We start from the raw sequence: 16,924 nt of genomic DNA on the forward strand, positions 1-16,924 counted from the left end.
TTGTCTTTCATCGTCCTAGTTGCTCATCATCCCTCGTTCTTGTCGATCTTTGTCTTTCGTAACCCTCCTTGATCCTTGTCTGTCATCTTCCTCCTTGACCCACGTCCCTCATTGTGTATGAAGGAGGATGACCAAAGACAAGGGTCTAGGAGGACTATGAGGGATGTCCTCTCTGATCCTTGTCTTCTGTCTCCTTGTTCCTTCATCATCATCCTCGATCCTTCTCTATCATCACCTTCTTTTTTGATATGCATCCCTCATTTTGGATCAAGGAGGACGACAAAAGACAAGGATCCAGGCAGACGACGAGGGTCCTCCTTGATCCCTATCCCTGTCATTGTCTTCTTTGTTCTGCATACCTCATCCTGGATCAAAAAGGACAACAAGAAACAAGGATTAAGGAAGACTGCTTTGTTTGTCTTTCAACATCCTTCTAGATCCTTGTCTTTGTTATCCTCCCTGATCTACATTCCACATCATCCTTGTCTTCCTCAATCTGTGTCCCTTGTCATGGATCAAGAAGTACAGCAAAAGTCAAGGATCAAGGAGGACGATGAGGGATGTCCTCCTCGATCCCTGACCTTCTCGTCGGTTGTCCTCTTTGATCCTTGTCTTTCACCAACCTCCTGATTTATTGTCCTTTGTCTCTTGTTGTCCTCCCTGATCCTTTTCTTTGATTGTCCTCCTCAATCCCTCTCTTGCGTCTTCCTCCTCAATCCTTGTCCCTTGTCTCTTTGATCCTCGTCCCTTGTTGTTGATCAAGGAGGACAACAAGGGATGAGGAGAAGGAAGAGAGACAAAGTTTAAGGAGGATAATCTTTCTCTGTTGTTGTCCCCCTCAATCTGTGTCCCTCATCAAGGACAAGAAGACGAAGGACCGAGGAGGACGTGAGGGGTGTCCTCCTTGATTCTTGTCTTTGATGGTCCCAGCCTCCCTTTGATTTGACTAACTAAATAATTTCGTGTAAGTTAGTACAAGAACAGAGTCAAAGAACTTTTAAAAGCTGCTTTTGAGGAATTTAATGCTATAACGAAAGAGCCTTCAAGATGACATAACAAATTTTTGTCCCATTTTTTGTCAGAGTCAGAGTATTTGTTTTAAAAGGCTTGTCACCAGTTTGAGGGGCCACCTGTGAATTTTTGGCTATAGGGCCCCAAAGGGACGCTTGAATCGCCTCTGCACATACATACAAGTGCTGGTGTGTGTGTGTGTGTGTGTGTGTGTGTGTGTGTGTGTGTGTGTGTGTGTGTGTGTGTGAGAGAGAGAGAGAGAGAGAGAGAGAGAGTGTGTGTGTTTACTGAAACAAACTGACTGATTTTCCCTCGGTGCAGTCAGCTGATCACAGACTCAGGGATGATTTCCCCTTAACTTCAGTCTGCTTTCTTGTTTTACCTGCTGCTGTGAGGAAGTCCTGCAAATATCGGGTACAGGGAGTTATTTCAGACGTGTTTGTCCTCCTCTTGCAGCTGCATAGAGACGTCTTTTATTCAGCTGCAGCAGTTTATCCAGTTGGTTCAAGTTTTTCACCGCAGGATCCGCGTCTGGATCCGAGCAGCAGTCACGAGTTCCTCCCCACAAACAGCCACTTCCTGGAAAGTAGCTCAGATCTCCTGCTGTTCCACAACCAGCACAGAGAGAGAGAAGACTCTGGATTCAGTCTGCTTTCTCTAAGAGACCCACCATGCTCTCTTATGAAGAAGCGCAGCAGCATTTGGAGGCTGTGGGACAAGCTCATGTCCTGCAGTTCTGGTCGGAGCTGAGTGACGAGGAGAGGCAGAGTTTTCTGCAGGAGCTATCTCAGCTCGACTTAAAGGGGCTGAAAAATCACTGTGAGGGGGCTCAGAGGGCTGCCGAGTGTCCGCCGGAGAGCCTGGACCAGCACATAGAGCCGGTACCCCCCGGTTCTATCGGCAGCGTGAGGAAAAGTGACGGAAAGAGTCTGGAAGAGTGGGAAAATGAAGGTGAGAGTCAACAACAAGGAGACTTTAACTAACACCTCAGAGAAACCAGAGGCAGGAGCAACCAACACCAAGACAGAGTTTTATTTATTGGGTGACAATGATAAGAAACGAAGGGTACATCAACAACCTCATGGCAGAACTCCCAATACACCTCACTAAAACAAAGCAATGCATATATTTTGTGAATCTGTCAGTGAAATTTAAAATGAAATGATGGTGATATGATAAATAGTAAGAGAAGCTTTCAGAAAAATGTTGACCACCTCTGGCAGAATTTTTCATGATGGGTGGCAGAGTCATGTGACATGAGCCAGCTGAATAAGTCAGTACTTTATGTACTCAACCCTCAGGGGTGATGAGGTACATTTTTTTCCTTTCAAGTAGTTTTGTGCCTCTTTTTGACAGTAGATTTGTTTGTGTTACTCCACATGGAATTTTTTTGTGAGAAGTTTTTGTTTTTTTCATGAAAACCCTAAAATTCAAGATTTTGGTACAGGACATTTTTGTTCCCTGTTAACCCCAAAAGGTTGTAATTTGAAGCAACCCATCGCAGTTACTTTGTCTTTGGCAGACTTTGGTTCCCTGTTGAGTCTAGATGTCCTGATGAGAATCTTGAGTATCATGTTGTTTATGCATGTTTATGTTTACATCATGCTTTTACTCATATTACCATTTTATCCTCAGGTCTGCTTCAGATCTCCAAGAGTCGAGTTGGGGTCTTGCTGCTGGCTGGCGGTCAAGGGACTCGTCTTGGTGTTCAGTACCCCAAAGGGATGTATGACGTGGGGCTGCCAAGCAGGAAGACGCTGTATCAGATCCAAGCTGAGAGGATTCAGAGAGTCCAGCAACTGGCAGAAAGAAGACACGGCCCTGAGTGTAGCATCCCATGGTAAGATCAGGTGATGGATTGTTCCTCATTACTCTAATGGTGCAGGTTTTAATCAGGTGTCAGCTCACTGTGCAGGGTTAAAATCAGTCTTTCCAATGGGAGTAAACTGGGAGGCTACAATTAACTTGATGCAAAACAAAAATTGATCCTCAGTGTAGCTCTCCATAATAATCCATATTGTCAGTGATGTGTAAGAAGTGTGTGCTCACAGTCTCATATGAACAAGTCCAGCAGGTTCAGTGTGTTCCTGCAGATCTGTCAATCAAATGTGAAGACTAGACCAGAACAGGCTGTGCACCAATCATCGCGGAACAGGCTGAATATTATCCAGCTCAGATCTGCAGCCAGCTGATCTGTGCCCCTCTGAGCAGGGGAATGAGAGAAACACTTGTGGCTCTTGGTTTTGCATTTTTACCTTAAAAGCTTTGTTTGAAGAACTTTTTAGCAAACACAAATACACTCACACCTCCAGCAGACACACAGCTATGTCAAATTGTGTTAATGTTTCACCTGGTTGATGTCAGTCAGGTTTATAAACAGGCTTCAAAGTCAGCCTGATAGAAATCAATGCTTCTTGAAGATGATCAATATGTTTTTATGACCTCAGGGGGAAGTTACTGAACTTTGAAACAGGAAACAGATAAAAAGTCAAGTGTTATTGATTCTTGCTTTAACAGTAGACACACTTTACATCACTACACGGAGGGGCATCAATCCCTCTAGCTTTAGGTATTCCTAAAATCCTCAGGGTTAATTTTTAGTTTCTGTGAAAGAACAATGAAATGTCAGTGCTGTAATGATCATCCATGAAAGTCTGTGTTTCTATCTGAGTTTATTTATACAACTAAAAAAGATGAAACCTCAGACTTAAGTAGAAACACACGTGTTGCATCCATGGACATGTTTTATCATGTCAAAGTTCTTATTTGTTCTTTTGTGTTTTTTTTAGGTACATCATGACGAGTGAGTTTACTCTGGCTCCCACAGAAAAGTTCTTTAAGGAGAACAATTATTTTGGTCTGAAGCCATCTGACGTCCTCATGTTTGAACAGAGGATGATCCCAGCTGTAAGCTTTGACGGAAAGGTCATCCTACAGGGAAAAGGAAAAATCGCCATGGCTCCAGGTGGGTGTGGTTTCACCTCCAGGTTGGTGTGATTAAGATGAGCTGATGTCTGAAAACCTCTCTTCTCTGTGTACTCAGATGGTAATGGAGGCCTGTACCAGGCTCTGGTGGACAACGCGGTACTGGAGGACATGAAGAAGAGGGGGTTGGAGTACCTGCACGTTTACTGTGTGGACAACATCCTGGTCAAGATGGCTGACCCTGTGTTCATTGGGTTCTGTGTGAGCAGAGGGGCCGACTGTGGAGCAAAGGTAGAGAGTCAAAGAAAAACCCAGGACGCTTGTTCTGTCAGGTACAGATGAAACATGATGGAGAATCAGAAGAGTTTGTTTTTATCTTTTGGATGAGAAAAGAGGCTGTGTCAGTCCTTTATTAAATCAGTTCTTTTAAATGAAGCCCAAACAACAACAACACTACATCTCCATACTTAGAGATGCCCCAGTGTCAACTCATGACAGTTTATTTACAAGGGTCTTGATATGTTGTTTTTCTTTTTTCTGATTTCCAATCTAAAGCACAAAATAAACAAATGTTGTTTTTGAAATGACTTGTTAAAATAATTATCCAGCTTTAGGAAACATGAAGCAATCTTTTAGTATTTCTTATGATCCCTCCAATACGTTTGGAAAAGGAAATGAAACAAAACAGCTCAGTGTCAGCTGATTTACACAGCACTCATACAGTGCTCTCATAAATGAATAAATAGGTATACAATTTTGTAAGTAGTGTCATATGTCCATCAGGTGGTGGAGAAAGCAAGTCCCGTAGAGCCAGTGGGTGTGGTCTGCAGGGTGCAGGGCGTCACACAGGTGGTGGAGTACAGCGAGATCCAACCAGAGACAGCTCAGCTCAGAGGGCCCGGGGGAGAGCTGGTGTTCAGCGCCGGTAACATCTGCAACCACTTCTTCACCAGAGCGTTCCTGCAGGATGTAGCAGAGTAAGAAACTTGATTTTCTACATGTGTGCATGTGTGATGGTGGAGGATATCAAACAATCTGCCACACTGAGGTTCAACGCTCAGGGGGAATAAATCAATATGTAAAAACCCAAATTCAAAATGTTGAAATTCTTCAGGTGTTTTAAATAAAAAAATGACCTCAAATAGAAACCAGTGAGCTTGTGGCCTTGGATAGACGTTGTTGTGCAAATATGTAGTTGTTGTATAGTTATGTAGTTTTTCAGTATTTGTGGAGCACAGCAGGCTAAAAATAAAACAAAACACTAATGCTATGATTTTTTTTAATTTTACTGTTAATCACCTCTAAAGGAGCATTTTCCTATTTAATCCTATACAACAGTTTCACATTTTTACAGAATATCCTTTTTATTCCGGTTACCAGTAGAAGCTAATCAAAATATATAAGTACGCTTTATGATGAGAAAAAGTTAATATTGAGCAGAATTAAGTTTACATTATTGATGGTACAGCCCTCTGACACAATTCAGGTTTTCTGCCTATTTTGAAAATAAGTTGCCCACTCCTGGTCTAAAGTTTGATTCTTGCTCCTTTATTGAACTCACAGGAAGTTTAAAGACCAGCTGAAACAACATGTTGCTTTGAAGAAAGTCCCCTTTGTGGATTCGTGTGGAAATCAAGTCAAACCCACTAAACCCAACGGCATAAAGATGGAGAAGTTTGTATTTGATGTCTTCCCTTTCTCAAGGTATCATGGATGACTTTTTCTAATCTTTTCTCCAGATTAAATATATTAACACATCACTGTACGGTTGATAAGAATCTGTAACTCTGTCTTTGGAAGGAACTTTGTTGCATTTGAGGTTGTGAGGGAGGATGAGTTCTCCCCGCTGAAAAACGCAGACGGAGCGCCCACAGACAGCCCAACCACAGCCAGAAACTCTCTGCTGAATCAACACTGTCGCTGGGCCGTGGCTGCAGGAGCCACGCTGTTGGACGAACACGGAAAAGCTGTACCTCCTTCAAGCAGGTCAAACAGAAGTGTTCCTTTAATAACATCAGGGCTCAGACCCTGAGTCTGAAAACTGGACATTACGTCCTGTGAGTGAGACTTGGTCACTGCACACATTTGTTCATTAAAAAGTTTATTTTGCTGAGCAGTAAAGAAAGAAAAATAGGATGCAACAAAACAGCAATTTCAGCAAAGGAAACACTGCGCAATGAAACCAAATGATCATATGACAAACACAGCAGGCACCAAAAAAGCAAGAACAGGGAAATATAAGGAAATGCAAAATGTTTGAGCAGTAAGGTAAGAAGCAAGAAGTACGATAAGAAGCAGAAAATTTTACATCATTCTGTGTCTTTTTTCTCCACAGTGTGTCTGTAGGTGATGCTCCTCCAGCCCAATGTGAGATTTCACCGCTGGTCTCTTACTTTGGAGAGGTGAGAATTTGAAAGTGTTGACAGATCCAGAGCAATAAATAAATATATAAGAAATTTTTAACTTTAAAGAGACATGACAAACCAGAGGGGCATTCTTCACTTAGCTGGCCCTGGTCTGTGAGTTAGCTCAACAAAGCCTGGAGCTCTGGTCAGAGATCATGAACGGGAATCATGAGGCCTCTTGTGAATTTTTCTCTCTTCCTAATTCAGACTCAGAGAAAAGCTAAGCTTAAGAATGTATGATGCCAGCTTCTGTGCTTCTGTTTTTTAAATTCTGTTTAATATTCACCCTTCTTCAATGCTATCTGCAGTATGTTTCATTTGTTTCATTATGATCCTGATGAACGGCACAAGCTTAAACTTGTTTGTGTAACATAAAGCTGTTCTCCTAAATACAAGTGTTACTGGAGGTTTAACACTTTTTAAACAATCTCCTCCTGCAGGGTCTGGATCAGCTGCTGAAAGAAAGAACTCTGAAGACTCCCTTTATACTGGATGAGAAAAGGGCCAGCGAGCTGCAGGCTCAGTGACGTCTGATAAGAAGCTAAGGGTCCTGAAGAGTGGAAAAGATGGCAACGACTTCAGGCAGATGCATTTGACTACCTACAGTTTACCGGATCTGTTTACTTGTATAAGGGATGTTTACTGTAATTATATGCATCTTTTTTTTTTTTACCAAGAGCTACAAACAATGTGATGTAATCACTTGAAATCAAATAAGGGACTGTAAATGACTTAAGAGATGTATAAATACCTTTTACACATGACAAAAGATGCTCATGAAGTACCTCAGCTTTGTTACTCTCCTTATCTTTGTTTATTTTTTTTAAATCATTCTACAAAGCATTAATACCCTTTAGCTTTTGAGGTTCATGACTTGATTTTGAACGATGTAGGACTACATTTATTTTGATAAATATATTGCAGAAACCTGGGTATTGACTGAGTTGGCTCTAAATATTTTTACTTTCGGACATTTGTTAGTTTTTCACTTTAATTTGTTTATTTGATTTATTTTTTTTAAGTATTTTTTTTATAGCAGTTTATTTCCTTATTTACCTATTTATTTATTTATTTATTTATTTATTTATTTATTTATTTATTTATTTATTTTTGTTACTTGCGGAAATGGCTTTCATAGATATCATACCGGAAGATATGTCTTTATCTATTTTATTGTTTTTATTATTATTATTATTATTTTTTTAAATTATTTTTATTATTATTATTTTTTATAAACAGTCTGCAATGACTGAAAGAGACGTCACGTGGTTGCTCCTGGCCAATCACAGCTTAGCCTGTTAAAGGAACAACAACAGACTACACTTGCAGTGAAGCGGTCGGTTCGTGTTGCTCTTGCCGTGGCTCTATCGAGGACCTTACAATACAGTCTTCTCCTAATGTCATATTTTTCGACATACATGAAATTCAGAGTTTGACTCTGTCACTTGGGGCTGAAAGGATTTCGGGCTAACGTTTCCTCAGCGAGAGATCGCCCTGGATGCTATGTAGTCGTTAATTCTCTGATGACACTGACGTTAGCTTGTGTTGTATCCCACCTCTGGATGCAGGTGTGACGGTAGCTTGTTCAGTGTTTCAGGTGATGCAGATGTCGTTGTTTATTTGTTTTCCGGTTGCTAACTCCTTTAACGGACCGTCCTGTCTGTGTGAAGCCTCGGTCCGCCTGCAGACTGCGATGGATGCTCTAACATGCTAACACCATGTTTAAAAATGTGTTCGGCTCAGGGTTTCTTGTGAGAACAGCTCATGTAATTCTGACATGGGTCATAACGCTCATACTCTTCCTACATGATACAGGTAAGACTCCCACATATGTAGTGTTAATAGAATACACTGTAGTAATTGATAATGAGCAGAAACAGGGGCATGAAAGTGGTGTGAATGTGAAAAGGCAATCTAATTTTTGATGTACTGAGATACTTCCAGGGTGTGATGTTATGTTCTGTGTGCATGGGTTGACAAAATAAGATAATTGATTAATGTAATGCTATTTTTACATGTATGCGATGCTAAATAACCTTTTAGTTATAAATGTTTTGATTTTGTTTATTTATTTCATTCTTACAATAAATTAAAATTGTAAGTTCAAGATAGCCGTAGGTAGATTTGGTTTTCAGCAGATGAGTTGGCCTCCTGTTAAAAACAACTAACATTTAGCACAAGACATAGCAAACAATAGTGGCAAAATGTTAAGATCTATTAAGAACATCCTCATGAAAACAAGAAATGAGTCATCAGTAAAAATAAAAAAGGAAACACGAAGAAGAAAGAAAAGAAATAGGATTGATCATCAGTTGATAAAAGCAGGGTAAAAGTAAAAATTAATCTTAAAATCAGTAAAAGCAAGATGAGAAAAACAAGAAAAAAAGAGATAAAAAAATAGACAAAACATAAAAGAGAACCTACATCACTGGTGCCATGTCACTGTAACTTGTTTATCATACCGATGATTTATTGATCTATTTTTAAACCATACCTTAAAACTATCCCATAGTGTGGCTGTCTCCAGCATAGTTTAACACCGTAACATTCAACCAAAACAAGGATTGTGTGTTAGCTGCCTCTTATGTTCAACAACAGTCCTGACCTAATGAAATCTGAACTGCTGTAGACCTGTGAAGGTGTGCTGTGGTGGTTTCAGCACCAAGAGGTTAGCAGCAGATCTTGGAAGTCCTGGAGGTTATGGAGCTTATGAAGTGGGGCCTCCATGGATGGAGTACATTTGTCCAGCACATCCCACACATGCTGGATCAAACCAAGATTTGGGGTTAAAATCAGTGGTGTGAAGTTCCTCCAGGCAAATTTCCTCTTTGCTCAGTGGTACAGTTCAGTTACTCTTGTGTTCATTGTAGTTGCTTTCAGTGGTGGACAGGGGTCAGCGTGAATACAGTAACTCCAATCACAACAAACTGTGATCACCGTGTTCTGAATCTTTTTGCTAATGCCTGTCTGTGTCTCCTGCTTTAAACACATCAACTTTTGGGACAACATGCTCACTTGCTGCCTGACATATCACAGCTACTGACAGATGCCACAGGAAAGAGATAATGCCTCTCGCTTCACTTGTCAGTAGTCAGAACATCATGTCTCATCGCTGTTGATGACAGCTTTATAAATCGAGTCAGGGCCATTTGTTTAACTACCATCTGTTATAATTACAGCTGTCATTTCTCTCCTCATATACTTCTAAAATTGTAAGAATTCAACACTGACACTTGTGTCATTGACCTCTTGCTTGACACCATGTCCTGATATTAAATGAGCTAGTTCCAGATGTTTTACGTCCTTAAAGTATCCACTTAAAAGAAGCAACTGTTACAGATTCAACCACTAGAAAAGAGCTGTGTTTAAAAATTGAATTAAAAGCAGTTTAAAAAAAAAAGCTGAATCAGATTTTTCCTAACATCGACTTAAATGTCATTTAAAAATGGCAAGCTGACGAACTGAGACAAAATGCTGAATTATCCTCTGATGTGACACAAAGAGAGTGTTAAAACAGTCGCTGTCACTCAAGATAACAAGATCTTTGTGAGAAGCTTTACATTAATCATTTAATAATTTCTTTACCTCCTTTTATTTTCCTTTTATTAATTTAGATGAAAGGATTTGTTAGTATTTTGTGCCATCTCTGCAGAACCATTTTAGTGGCTCTAAAACCTCCAGTTTTTCATGAAAGAAGTGACTAAGTGTTAAAAACTAGTGTCCCTTTTATATTTCCCTAAGCATCAATGCTGTTTAATAACAGAACACTATTTTTTTCTAATGATGAGTAAACCACCTTCATATTTATTCTAATACACAAGAACATTCACAGGAGTAAAACAGAAAGGAGACAACATAGAAAACTCAGAGTTACTGTTTTTATGTTCACACACAGAGAAGAATGAACAACTGTGAAGTTCCTCTGAGTGCCTTACATAAGCAGTCAACCACCACATTTAACAAATTTTAACACTCAGAATTTAAGTAAGGCTTTTAACCTAGTATTAAACATGAAAGGAGGAGTTTTTGATAAAAGTACCTGCATCATGATACAAAATATGAAAAAAATGTGAATAAGAAAAAAGGGGTTGAGTGTTTTGCAGGTTACTCTAATGAACACAGACAGAGCCAGTGAAGCTAAATGAGACACTGGACATTAAGGGTAACAAGCGATCAGACTGGCTGATAACTGTTAGAGGTCACAGCTTACCTCGGTTGCCTCTCATTTTTAGTGCTTTAAAGTTCATGTTTGTATTTTTTTAAAGAGCTGAGGAAGCAGGAGGAGACAGGGCAGCTGGTCCAGCCCGTGCTCTTTGTCCTGCTGGTGCTGGTGTCTGTGTTGCTCTACTTTGCCGTCTCTCTGATGGATCCCGGATTCATCCTCTCTGATGACAGCGACTTACAGGTGAGGAAAGAACTTAATCTTTAAAATGATGTCCCCAAACAAAAGGCCTCGTCTATTGTCTTATTATTTATGGATATGCATTAAAATCTGACCGCAGTCATTTTATTAAGGTCAGCTGACAATATGTGTAGCTGCTTTCATAAACTGTCAGCTCCCCTTGTGAATGATTATCTGTGGGTGTGATGACATTTTGTTCTCATGATGTTCTCATGATGTTCTAGTTCACCCTGGGAGTGACTGAGGAACAGCAGGACATGATCCCACCCAGCACCAAGTCTCTACGACAGAGACGCTGTGGTCACTGTCTGCTGCAGGTGAGCTGTCTCTTGTGTCTGAATGAGTGACAAATGATTAAAAAAGCCAGCACTGAAGTGCGAAAACTGCAGTTTATTAAGTATCCACTTAAGGCCAAAAGTACAGAAAGCAAAAGCCAGTGTTAAAACTTTACAGCATACTTTGAGACATTGAAAGCCAGGTGCATTTAATAGTTTTGGTTTCTACACATCATTTATTCATTTTTACACATTTTACAAAAGCTGAACTTTTTTTTTAGTTCAACTTAAATGTTTTGATAATATTGGTGTTAAGAGTTATGTAAACATGTAAACATCTAGATTAACTGAAAGTCTGATGGGAAATCATTTCCAACATGGTGACTGTCATCGTAGTACTTCGCAGCACCTGTGGAGAAACCAAAGAGTCATGTCAATGTGTCAATGAGACTATGTCCACAGTCTGTTTTTTTTTAAGCCTCTTTTGAATCTTTTTTTTAAATTTAAATTTTTTTTTATTGAACATTCATGCTTCATACATTTAAAGTACACATTAATGTCTCTTTTTAACTGTGATTGTTATTCTTTGTTTTATGTTACAACTGTTTTTCTACATCTTAACAGATAGTTTTAGATCCAAGAAGTGAACAGCGGACAGTTTTTCCAAACAATAACAAAAGAAAAAAAAAAAAAAGAAGGAGTACAGAGTAGAGTGGAGTCCTTTTCTGAATCCTTCAGGGTTCATTGATTTATTTGCTGGTTGTCTGTGGACACGGTGTTTGCTTTTGTAGCCCACAGGATGAAATGTGACTCTTGAGCTTCTACAGTACTTGCAGGATCCCTCAGTGGTATAGGATAACAGGTGTGTTGTTGAGTTTTACAGTAGTGTGATCCATAGTAAAAGTAAAACATATGATCAGACAGTACTAAAAAACTCAGTCATAGTTTATAATTCTTTGTATGGAGTGTGTTTTATCATCTGTCTGTAAGATCCAGGCTGAATAAGGATCCTCATGTACTGGACCTTTTATAAGTATAAGCACATCCTAAAGTACTTCAATCTGTAATGCAAACCCACTTATTTAGGTTTACTGAAACTTTTTATTTTTTAAATTAACATCCCGTGAGGACGTTTATTCCTGCCGTAAAGTTGGACATTTAACAAGGGGCTCTATAGGGATTGGCTCACTGCTGACAACATCCACAAGTGGACACTAAAGGAACTGCAGTGTTTGGCTCTTCAGCTTTGGCTTCATTGTTCATCCCTGGATGTTGTTGCTTGTCGCTTTCCCATCCCTCTTATACTAAATTTATTGAATAAATGATCTTTAATATACCTTTTTCACGAGCAGCAGCCAATGAGATCCAAGCACTGCCAGACATGTCAGCACTGTGTGCGGCGGTACGACCATCACTGTCCGTGGATTGAGAACTGTGTTGGTGAGAAGAACCATCGCTGGTTTGTCCTCTACCTGGCTGTTCAGCTGCTTGTCCTTCTGTGGGGGCTGCACATTGCCTGGTGAGTGAAACACGGTCACTGTTTATTTTCATTTACATTAAAAAATACACATTTAGAAGTGTGCACACTTTGTACGTCAGAATACTCAATAAAGAGTAGGAGGAACACAATACAATGGCTCCCGTCAGTGGTGATCTGAAGATGTTTTTTATTTAATGCAAAAGCAGCTGGTTAATGAAGTGCCACTCTGTTTTTAAACCATCCCTTAACACACAGTTGTCAAAGCTCTGTCATTGAATTGATAACTTCTTCTCTCCTCAGGACGGGGTTCAGCTTTGCGCCCACATGGCAGCTGTGGTTGCGGACCAACAGCATGCTGCTGACGGTGGCCATCCTCGTGGCTTTGCTCTCACTCATCGTGCTGCTGCTGCTCGGCTCTCACCTCTACCTGGTTTCCCTCAACACCACCACCTGGGAGTTTATGTCGCGTCACCGCATCTCCTACCTCAAACACTGCGGTGCTGATGAAAACCCTTTTGACCGTGGCACCTTCCACAACCTGTGGGGCTTCTTCTGCGTGTGGGGCACCGTGGTGTGGGAGCAGGTGTACTTCAGGGAGGGCAGCGACCAGGTCTGAGAACAAAAACGGCTTCAACAGGCGTGAAGTGAATTAAGCTCTCGAACAAGTTCTGGATTTGAGAATCAACTTTTTTCCACAAATTTGGGAGAAACAAAATGTGTGTGCAGTTTACCTCTCAGAGACCCGTGAGTTTTTGTGAATAACTCTGCAACTTTCCCTCTTTTAAAGCAGAAATTTTAACAAATCACCACGGACCAAAAATACCCTCACCCTGACACGGCTCCGGTCAAACTACATCTGTAACCCCCTTATTAAGTCCAGATATCTACGCGTATTAAAAACTGTATTTATATGCTTTTACTTGCAGCTAATCTCTACAGGAGTTTTATGATCAAATACCATCAGAACATTTTATTGTACAGTTTTGTAAAGTTGTAGAATCTGTTTTTTAATTAATTTGAGTCTTTTGAATATACTCATGCGTTACAATCGTTTTGATAAAAAGGAGTTGTTGAATCAGAGGAGTCCAGGTCAAACCCAAAAATGCGGCTCTTCCTTCATCAAAAGGTCGTCCAAATATCAGAGGAGAGAATGACTTGAGGGACGAAAAATCTCCAAAAGAAGCTTTGAAGTTTAGTGTGCATGTGTTCACGTAGGGGAAGCATCTGAAAAACCCAAACTCTGCGGGAAAAATCCATGAACTTGTAAATCGCTGTTTTGTAACATATCTCAACTGTAACAAATCAACGAGGGATAAATGAAGCACAAAGAACACAGGCCTATGAAACCAGCAGAGACTCACCTTTTCTATGTTACCCCAATATATTCGTAACAGACAATACACAGCCCTGACATCAGATGGAGTTCTCCTACTGGTATCAGTATCACACGAAAGAAACCCAAGGCATGTCCCAGCTCTCCTCTCTGGGGATGTGCACTAAAAGAATTATTCGCCTCATCTGTTTTGTTCCATGTCCTATTTTTCTTCTTCTTGGCGGTCAGAAGCCTGAATACAGCTTTAAAGCCCCCTGAAGTCACAGAAAACAAAACACCAGCACTACAGCCTCTGCTTTAAAGCAGCTGTAAGATGGCTCACCCAGCAGAAATGTGGAAAAACTTGAGTGTAAAACACGTTCTTAAAAAATCTTCTACCTTTGCTTTAGGACATTTGCGGTGTTTCCTTTAAACCAGCCTTTTAGGTTGGTTTGACCAGGTTAGAGGTGATCAAACTTAAGACACGTGAAGGATTATGAAAGTTTATTAAAGTGATGTAGATGGAAAAGGCCAGACAAAAAATGTTTTGTCGCTGTAAGACAAGATGTTCATTAATCAAAGTAAGGTTGTCATTTTAATGCCAGGGCTGAAATGTTTCCCTCGTCGAGCCTTGATTGTTTACAACTGTTCAAGTGTAACAAATCCCTCAGACACAGATATTCTCACTGTCTTCAGGCTCTTTGCTGTCCCACTTTAAGATTTAAAAAAAAAAAGTTAGACTCCAGCTTACCCTCATTCCTGTTTCCTCTGCTGAATCATTAATGTGAGCAGTAATTATGTGTGAAACTCCTCCTGAAGGATCTCTTACACACTCTGAGTGATCGACTCTTACTCAAAGAGGCAGTATTTTTAGCCAGGAACCTTTTCATGAAAATTGTTTTTGTGTGTGTGAGTAAATAATTCATAGTCATGACAGTTTCTAAATTTCTGCTGAGGTCTGTTCACCAATAGCGCCCTCACTGTTCAGTCTAATGAATATTAATTTTGTTATCAATGTGGGCCTTTAAGGTTGATCTTGTGTCTGAGCTGTAATGACACCATCCTCCAGTAGTCAGGGATAAAGCTATGGTTAAGGGTTTCTGCCATAACGCAATAATGCTCTACTACCTGGATGTAAACAAACACAGTCAGCAGAGGTCACCTTAAGTAGTTTGTTGGTATATTAATCTATAAATAGAGATAAAGTCATATGTGTATGTGTGGCTGTGACTGGTTAAAGTGAGGCATAACCACTCAGCCACACCAGTGAGTAACCAGCACAGGCGTGAGGACTGAAGGCTGCTGGAGCTAGCTCTGCTAACGTTAACCACACTTTGGAGACTAATTTGACATCCTTTACCTGCAGAGTCTGATCACGTGTTGAGCTGTGTTTGATTAACTGGGCATCATTTTCTAAGGATTTCTAACTTTCACACTCATCTGTTTGTCAGAATTGAAGTTTTTGGTATCTGTACCTTAACATTCTAAATGTGAAAGGTACTCATCCCTACTTCTCACTCTCAAGGTTGGCTAGGTAGCGGAAGGGGCCTGGAACGCAGTGTTTGATGCGAGACGATATTTATGCACTCTTCTAGCGAGTATTAAGTGTACAGAGTGGACTCCATTTGAGTGTGTTGGATGGAAGTGAGTCCTGTGTTGCCCCTTTAAGCCTCTGTTCAATGAAAAACTGCTTCGTCAGACTTTGTTGATTCTCCTGTTTGACCCTCACTGCTGCGTCCTCCACTGAATTATTTATGCTTACAGTAATTTCATATGCTGAACACACACTGCAGGACTCTTTTCCTTAAAGTGACTCACAATGAACCTGAGTAACAGACTGTTAATAAACCATGAAGTTTACTTTGAATACAGATATGTGGTGTGTAAATTAAAGGAAGTGCTCATTTAAGGTGCATGTGGGGACCAGAAATGTTTTCTTATGCTTTCTTCTTCTGCACCCACAAAAATTCTGACCTAATGAACAACTTTTGCTGTTTGGTTTTTCTGTGTAACAAACTGATTTAATCTGAGATTTTATAAACTTGAATTTAGGTGAAAAAAAGAGTTTTATCTGAGAACAGGTTGTTTTTTGAAGTGAGTGAAAATTGATGATCATGTTTTTGCAAATACTCAAATGTGCACATTTTAACCTCTGATGGTTTATCGTTCTTATAATCTGTACAGGATGTTTGACTTCAACAAACAGCATTTAAAGCTATTTTATATCATTGTAAATATTCTTAACTGTTTGAAACTCTGAGACATCTTTGGATATTTTATATGACTGTTTTAACAGAGAGGCTGGAAGAGTCGGGTTTGTGAGGATGGAAGGAAACCTGAGTGCAATATATGGTCTGAATTTGAACTTTTTCCTTCTTGTGCTAAAGTAACCCAGCAATAAATGTGGTGTTGGATTCTCCTGTACAGCTGACTGTAAGAACTTTTATAATATATTGATATATTCATGTTGTGTACTTTTGGATTATATGCAATACTGTCATGCAACGTTTTTTACTCATTCGAACCAACTATACACATCAACAAATACAAAGTAATAAATGTTTCACGAAGAGGTACCTGGTCTTTCAGGGTCCAGCAGATATATTTACATTTATTCATTCATATTTCTTCTTCATGTAGTTTACACTTTACACACAGGCTGGTTTGTTCTGTATGATGGGGTTATTTAAAAAGTCAGTTTCTGTAAATGATTTAAGAAAACAAAGGGTAAACAACAGATGGACAAACAACAGAGTAAACATCAGGAGGTACATTCAAAGTTACGTCTTCATTTAAGTCATAAATATTTACACTTCAGAGAGAAAGAGGGCAGTGCTGATATTTGGAAACATCAGAAAACCTAAAACATCAAGTAGAAATTTACTATTGAACAGTACATTTGTCTTTCTGATCTCATTTTTTTTTTTGCTTGGCTCAGTTTTTTACATTATTTGTAGGTTTAAATTAAAAACATGAAAAGTTCTGAAACTTCTCAGTTTGCTTCATCCTGCAGTAGGTAAACAGTCAAATGTCTTTAATACAACCCCTGATGGAAACAAAGTGCCCACTATAAGTTCTTGTTTTTTTTTCTTCCAAAAACAGGCTCAGATTTTT

General features: G+C 39.7%; 2 protein-coding genes across 2 annotated transcripts; both read left to right on the forward strand.

The window, feature by feature from the left end:
• Positions 1 to 1,337: 1,337 nt before the first annotated feature.
• Positions 1,338 to 7,296, forward strand: uap1l1 (UDP-N-acetylglucosamine pyrophosphorylase 1 like 1). Its single transcript, XM_074690467.1, has 9 exons — positions 1,338 to 1,962; positions 2,647 to 2,851; positions 3,801 to 3,976; positions 4,055 to 4,227; positions 4,720 to 4,913; positions 5,500 to 5,640; positions 5,737 to 5,922; positions 6,272 to 6,338; positions 6,782 to 7,296. The coding sequence occupies exons 1-9, from the start codon at positions 1,683 to 1,685 to the stop codon at positions 6,866 to 6,868; spliced, it is 1,509 nt and encodes a 502-aa protein (XP_074546568.1). The 5' UTR covers positions 1,338 to 1,682; the 3' UTR covers positions 6,869 to 7,296.
• Positions 7,297 to 7,648: 352 nt separating this feature from the next.
• On the forward strand, positions 7,649 to 16,870 carry zdhhc12b (zDHHC palmitoyltransferase 12b). The gene is made up of 5 exons (XM_074689925.1): positions 7,649 to 8,156; positions 10,607 to 10,746; positions 10,968 to 11,060; positions 12,371 to 12,537; positions 12,799 to 16,870. Exons 1-5 carry the CDS (start codon positions 8,060 to 8,062, stop codon positions 13,112 to 13,114), a joined length of 813 nt encoding a protein of 270 aa, XP_074546026.1. The 5' UTR covers positions 7,649 to 8,059; the 3' UTR covers positions 13,115 to 16,870.
• The last annotated feature ends 54 nt before the right edge of the window (positions 16,871 to 16,924 follow it).

Source organism: Halichoeres trimaculatus, unplaced genomic scaffold, assembly GCF_033239565.1.
Source record: "Halichoeres trimaculatus isolate MK-OKI-2021-1 unplaced genomic scaffold, fHalTri1.1 fHalTri1_scaffold_16, whole genome shotgun sequence".
Classification (NCBI taxonomy): Eukaryota; Metazoa; Chordata; class Actinopteri; order Labriformes; family Labridae; genus Halichoeres; species Halichoeres trimaculatus.

Bases quoted from the DNA above. Each gene is read 5' to 3' on its own strand.
- uap1l1 (XM_074690467.1), top strand. From the start codon at position 1,683: ATGCTCTCTTATGAAGAAGCGCAGCAGCATTTGGAGGCTGTGGGACAA. The intron at 4,228-4,719 runs GTAGAGAGTCAA...TATGTCCATCAG, and splicing joins GGGCCGACTGTGGAGCAAAG to GTGGTGGAGAAAGCAAGTCC. The intron at 5,923-6,271 runs GTCAAACAGAAG...TTTTCTCCACAG, and splicing joins GCTGTACCTCCTTCAAGCAG to TGTGTCTGTAGGTGATGCTC.
- zdhhc12b (XM_074689925.1), top strand. From the start codon at position 8,060: ATGTTTAAAAATGTGTTCGGCTCAGGGTTTCTTGTGAGAACAGCTCAT. The intron at 10,747-10,967 runs GTGAGGAAAGAA...ATGATGTTCTAG, and splicing joins CTGATGACAGCGACTTACAG to TTCACCCTGGGAGTGACTGA. The intron at 11,061-12,370 runs GTGAGCTGTCTC...TTTCACGAGCAG, and splicing joins GTGGTCACTGTCTGCTGCAG to CAGCCAATGAGATCCAAGCA.